Consider the following 5,234-nt stretch of genomic DNA (forward strand, 5'->3'; position numbering starts at 1 on the left):
TTGTTTTCTCACAAGGGCAGTTACTGCATTTAGCCTTACACATTCTGCCATATCTGGAAACTGTGCGAGTGGTGTAAAAGTTGAGCAGCTACATCTGGTAGGAAGCCCAGTGTTTTCTGTGGTTACCTACTACAGTGGAATGCTTTCTGATAGGAATGTGATAGTGAAGGCATACTGTGCTAATTTTCATAACCATGAGGGAGTAGTTAAGGGTCCTGAGTTTGCCTTGTGATGCAGCAGCTGTGGAAGATTCATGTTTAACTGCTTCTGAAATGGCTTTGATGGCTACGGGCGAGGCAGCAGTTAAGAACTTTGCCACTCTCAGTTCTGAAATGGTTGTTCTAGAGTGCTGCTTTGCTGCTTCCTTTCATCCTTGGCTTGTGGGGAGGGGGCCCCTGAGAGGTACCAATGTGGAAAGTTCTAAGTATGGAGGGTCCTTGCTTAAAAACGATACGATTCCATTCAACAGGTATGATCCCTCCTGGGGTTGACCTGTCTCACCTGCAGGGAGTATCTGCTCCCCTCCTTGGTCAGCCATGCTACCCGTTAACCACAGCTGGCCACCCTCTCTTGAATCCTCGCTCAGCGACACCTTTGCAGCTGGCAATGATGCAGCAGCAACTACAGCGCTCAGGTAACAGACCTCCCTTTGAGGAGTCCTAAATGTTCTTTTTGCCAAGGCCGATCGTGCACCACCTTCATCCCAGATCTATAACACAAGGTGGTTGGCCTCTCTCTTTCTCTTTCAGGCGCCAGCACACAAGGATCTGCTGTCGGGGTGCAAACAACTCCTCCCCCTGTGTCTTCTCGGACTGGACTGCCTCATATGCACTCGCAGCTTGACCATCGTACTGCTGCCCAGCGAAGTAGCTCTCCCGTCGGCCTCGCGAAGTGGTTTGGTTCTGACGTCTTACAGCAGCCCCTCCCGTCCATGCCTTCCAAAGTGATCAGCGTGGATGAGCTGGAATACCGGCAGTGAAGAGCCTTGTTGGAGAGCAGGATCTGCGCTGCTTCAGACTGGAGCCGTCTCTCCTCAGGCAGCCGGCCTCTGACGTGCTTCACTCCTATTTCTTTTGGGGTGCTTTGGTTTCAGCACTTGGTGCGGAGTTCTTTTCGGAGTGACTAAAAGCACATGGCGCCTGTCCTAGCTTCCATGTCTACATCAAGATTGAAAGAATTTATTATAGACTGAATAGTGAACCCTGAAAAAACTTGGATGCGAGACAGTACCAGAAGAATTCTGGAAGCATCTACCTTTTTTGTTTGGTTGGGGTTTTTTGGTTTTTTGGTTGTTGTTTTTTTTGTAAAAATGTAGGAATGAAGTGCTGGTGACCTCTTGGAATAGAGGTGTCAGCCTTAAGGGTTCATCACTGGAAATTCTATGTACAGACCAATGTATGAACATCTTTTTTTGTATATATATCCACGGGAGAGCTTTTTTGAACTTATACAGCTGTACATACAAGAGTAGCTAGTAAAAAGTTAAGCTTTAGTTTGTGTGCCTCTGGTTTGGATCTATTCACTGTACATGTGGGTTGTGTATTAAAGGTGCCGCGGAAATCAATTGTGCCTGAGCCAGGCTGACGTGGCTTTGCCTCTTGTGTATCCCGGTCTTACTCCTCTACATTCTGTTCTAGGCAAGTCACAAAAGTGGGGAAAGTCCACTAGGGACAAACTGTATATTTTTGCAGAACAGAGGAAAAGAAATTTCCGTGTCGGGATCTTAAGCACCTGAAAAATGGGCTGCAAGATGATGATGCCCTTCATATTGGCACACAAATTTAGGTACTAGATCTTGCACCTGACTGCCAACTCTGCTGCAGTGTGTGCATCTTCAGTGTTGCTGTTCACTAAAAAGTCAGACATAGTTACCCTTGAGTGTCTACAACTGCTAGCAGTTATAGTAATTTGTTCTCCTCTGCTGTGAAGTAACAGCCTTAAATCAGACACCTTCAGGCCCAATCCAGTCCAATCCTGAATTGTTTCACTTGGTGGCAAGCTGTGTTAGCATTGATGACCCAGATCAGTTCGGATAAATATCCTATAAATTGTGCCGTGACCTCTATGTGGGCCATCAGTGACTGAACATTAGAAGAGTCTGTAACATGAACTTAGTCAGCAGAAGTGTTTACAGGTGCGGTCCCTGTAAGATTGTTACATCACTTTTTTAAAATGAAAACTTCCCCAGAATTCTTTCTGTAAATAAAGTCAATTCTATGAGCTTTCTGACTCATTGTGTAAAGGGATATAGGGGCATATTTACAAAATTTGACTTTAGCAAAACAAACAAAAAAGAAGTTTCCCATGAGAAATTCCAAGATTCATTGTGAAATATCCATCTTTTATCAGAAAAACTCAAAATTCTTGAAGATTTCAGAACTCTGCAATAATAGGTATCTGTTCAGAAAAAAAGGTTAATTTTTTTTAAAAATGTTATCGGCCTCTCTAAGCCACAATGATGGTTTGGAATTATGTGGCTGCTGTTTTTGGGAATTGCTTCAACTCATTTATAGATTGAGGTTGTCTTGCTGATACTGTATCAAAAGTTTCATGATTCCCCCCCCCCACCTCAAAATGAAGACTGTGGATGTTGAGTTTTATCTCTAGAACAGGGGTGCTTAGATCTGACCTGTGAGGCTGGCTGGAAACAGCAAAGGACTGGCCCGCAGTGCCTCTGCCAGGAAGAACAGAGCTTTTTGGGGGGGCCAGATCCCCCCCCCCATTTTTGCTGGCAGAGGGCTATCAAAACAAACTAAAAACAAAAAAGGAAAAATGTTTCCCCTTTTGCATTTGAGCATGCAAGAAGAGGCAGGAAAGGAGAAAAGGAAAGACAAAAAGAAGGGAAGATGGGAAGAGAGCAAGGATGGAAAAAGAAGGAAAGAGGGGGAAGGAAGGAAGAATGAAGAGGGAAGGAAGGAAGGCAGCAGATTATAATGAGAGGGAGGGTCTCAGGAAGTCCTGCCTTAGCACTTGGCCACCACAGGTGCCCCCGCCCTGACATGAGTTCTGTGTCACACGCACCATGGCCATGCCCCTCCACCACTCTTCAAGATCAGATAGCCCTGATGCGGCCCTCAATGAGTTTGACACCCTTGCTGTAGAACATTGTAACGTGAGAAAACACCCAAGAGCTTCAGAGATCAGAATCAAATTTAAGCCTGTCAAACTAGATAAGTGGTCAGAGACCAGCCCAGAAAACACAGTTTGAGCAGCAGGGAATCTGAGAAGTGGGTCTTGCATTAGGTCTTGGTTCTTTAGCCCTACAATGTGGCTTTGCAGCCTCACTTCCACCACTTAGGAAACACAGGAGGGGGCTGAAGAATCAGATGGAATGGCTACCTAAAGAAATAGAGCTAGGTGCAGTTTAAGATACATTGAAATTTGCAACAGATTGCTTTTTAATTGTTACCTTGCACTCTTAATCCTACTGATATTATTGGTATCTGGGAGTGTTCTCATTCCTGGAAGATTAGCTTCAAATTAATGAGCCTGCAAAATTCCCGATAGCTCCCTGATTAGAGTAGAATCAAGGAACCTGAAAATGGCTCAGGCAGACACCTCCCATGAATCTCTCATGAATATTGATGGGGGGGGGGGTGTTAAGTAGCTGTAGCATTCCTATGGAATTGGTTTCTTGGTCTGGTCTACATAAGTGGGGCTGATCTTTTTCCTTTCTTGGGAAGCTGCAACAGTAGGGATTGTATTGGAAGAGCTTAAGTAACCAGCCCATTATATGCCTTGCAAGTGCAAGCACACACTCAATTAGTCCATCAATTTGGGGGTCTGGGATTGCAAGCAACACTTGCTCCTTAGCAGCTGATCCCAATTGGTGGGTGCAGGGAAGGAGAGGGGACCACCTGGTCACTCACTCCCTTGTGGAGTTCTGGATTCTCCCCACTGCTGGGAGTTGTTATTCACTATCACTGTCAATACACTGGGTATCATTACCCCAAGCCCACTCTGGAGATGCTGTCAAGGTAAGTGGAAGCCATTGGCTTGGATGGGACGAGACAAACCAAACCCTGACAAAGTGGCATTTAAAGAGTTCCCAATCTGCTATGGTTGACTCTTGAGGGTGGTCCTGGACTCTGTCTATGCGGAATGGGTGGGTGCAGCAGCTGCAGGCCTACAGAGAGCAAGATGTCCTTGTGGTAATCTTGCCATCCAGTGCAAGGTGCTCCATGTAGGGCCAGCACTGACACATGCTCAGTGGAGATCGTAGAGCTGAAAGTGGCTTTCACAAGTTTTGTGAAATTTCCGAGGGCAAATCAATACAAAATCTGCACAATCTGATGCCCGAGTGCTTCCAAGATGGACTCCTCCAGCTAGAATTATCTATCCAAGATATGCTTCTTGAAAGAACTGCTTATGATTTCCAAATGTATGATGTTTGAGGTCAAATAGAAGGCTGAGGTCCAGAGAGGCTGCTTTTCAATTATGGCCCCCATTTTAAGAAGCATCCTCCCGCCTGAAATTAGCCCAAAATTTATTTTTAGCGGTTTTATTGCAATTCTATTCAAAAGATAACAAAAATGGGTTTAACCTATAATTTTAAAATAGATTCAACAATCTTAAGATGTTTAGGTTTCTAAGTATATTTCTCAGGCATCTTTCTATTTTCTGAGAACTGAATATTTGGATCAAGGATCATTTATTTTCTTGTCACCAAGACTTAACTTCGTCATCACCGTTTGCCTCACTGGCTGGGAGTTCTTGAAAATATCAATCAAGGTAATGCTAAGAATTGCTAACTGATTTTCCACAGTGGCAGAGAAGACAAATGAGGGCAACTTCCACTTCCACTGGAGTATTTCTATCTTCCTCAAGTGATCTTTCACTATTTCCTGCTCTGATTCTGACCAAATTCTTACAGTTCTTGCTAATAGGATCATCAACAAGTCAGTCATTTTTTTACATCCTCTTGGTCTATTTCTGTTAAGAGTGTTCGTGGGGATTTTTTCCCCTTTGTATTTGGATAAAATGTGTAAGAAAGCCAATGCTGGTGAACTGCTAGACTTCTTCTGATCTGTTGTAGTAATTCTTCGTAATCCAGAAATATTTGACACCGATTTTCCTTTCAGCAATTTCTTTCAAATCCCCTTTTTAATGAGACTGATTTTCTTGATATCAACTGCAATTTTGCAGAACCTTAACATGCTCAAAGAATTAAATGTCAAGGCTGCCTATTTTCAAGCATCACCTAAGCCCTTTTGATGAGAACATCCTCTCCGAGC

The 5,234-nt window shown here is 44.1% G+C and overlaps 1 protein-coding gene across 5 annotated transcripts in view; it reads left to right on the top strand.

The window, feature by feature from the left end:
* EIF4ENIF1 (eukaryotic translation initiation factor 4E nuclear import factor 1) overlaps positions 1 to 2,220 on the top strand; it is a 29,619-nt gene extending 27,399 nt beyond the window's left edge. For all 5 annotated transcript variants that reach the window (XM_058158113.1, XM_058158114.1, XM_058158111.1 and 2 more), the window contains 2 exons: positions 470 to 634; positions 750 to 2,220. In XM_058158113.1, the coding sequence (XP_058014096.1) occupies positions 470 to 634; positions 750 to 979 (395 nt within the window). In that variant the 3' untranslated portion in view covers positions 980 to 2,220. The remainder of the gene's footprint in view (positions 1 to 469; positions 635 to 749) is intronic.
* The last annotated feature ends 3,014 nt before the right edge of the window (positions 2,221 to 5,234 follow it).

This window comes from Ahaetulla prasina, chromosome 15 (assembly GCF_028640845.1).
Source record: "Ahaetulla prasina isolate Xishuangbanna chromosome 15, ASM2864084v1, whole genome shotgun sequence".
Classification (NCBI taxonomy): Eukaryota; Metazoa; Chordata; class Lepidosauria; order Squamata; family Colubridae; genus Ahaetulla; species Ahaetulla prasina.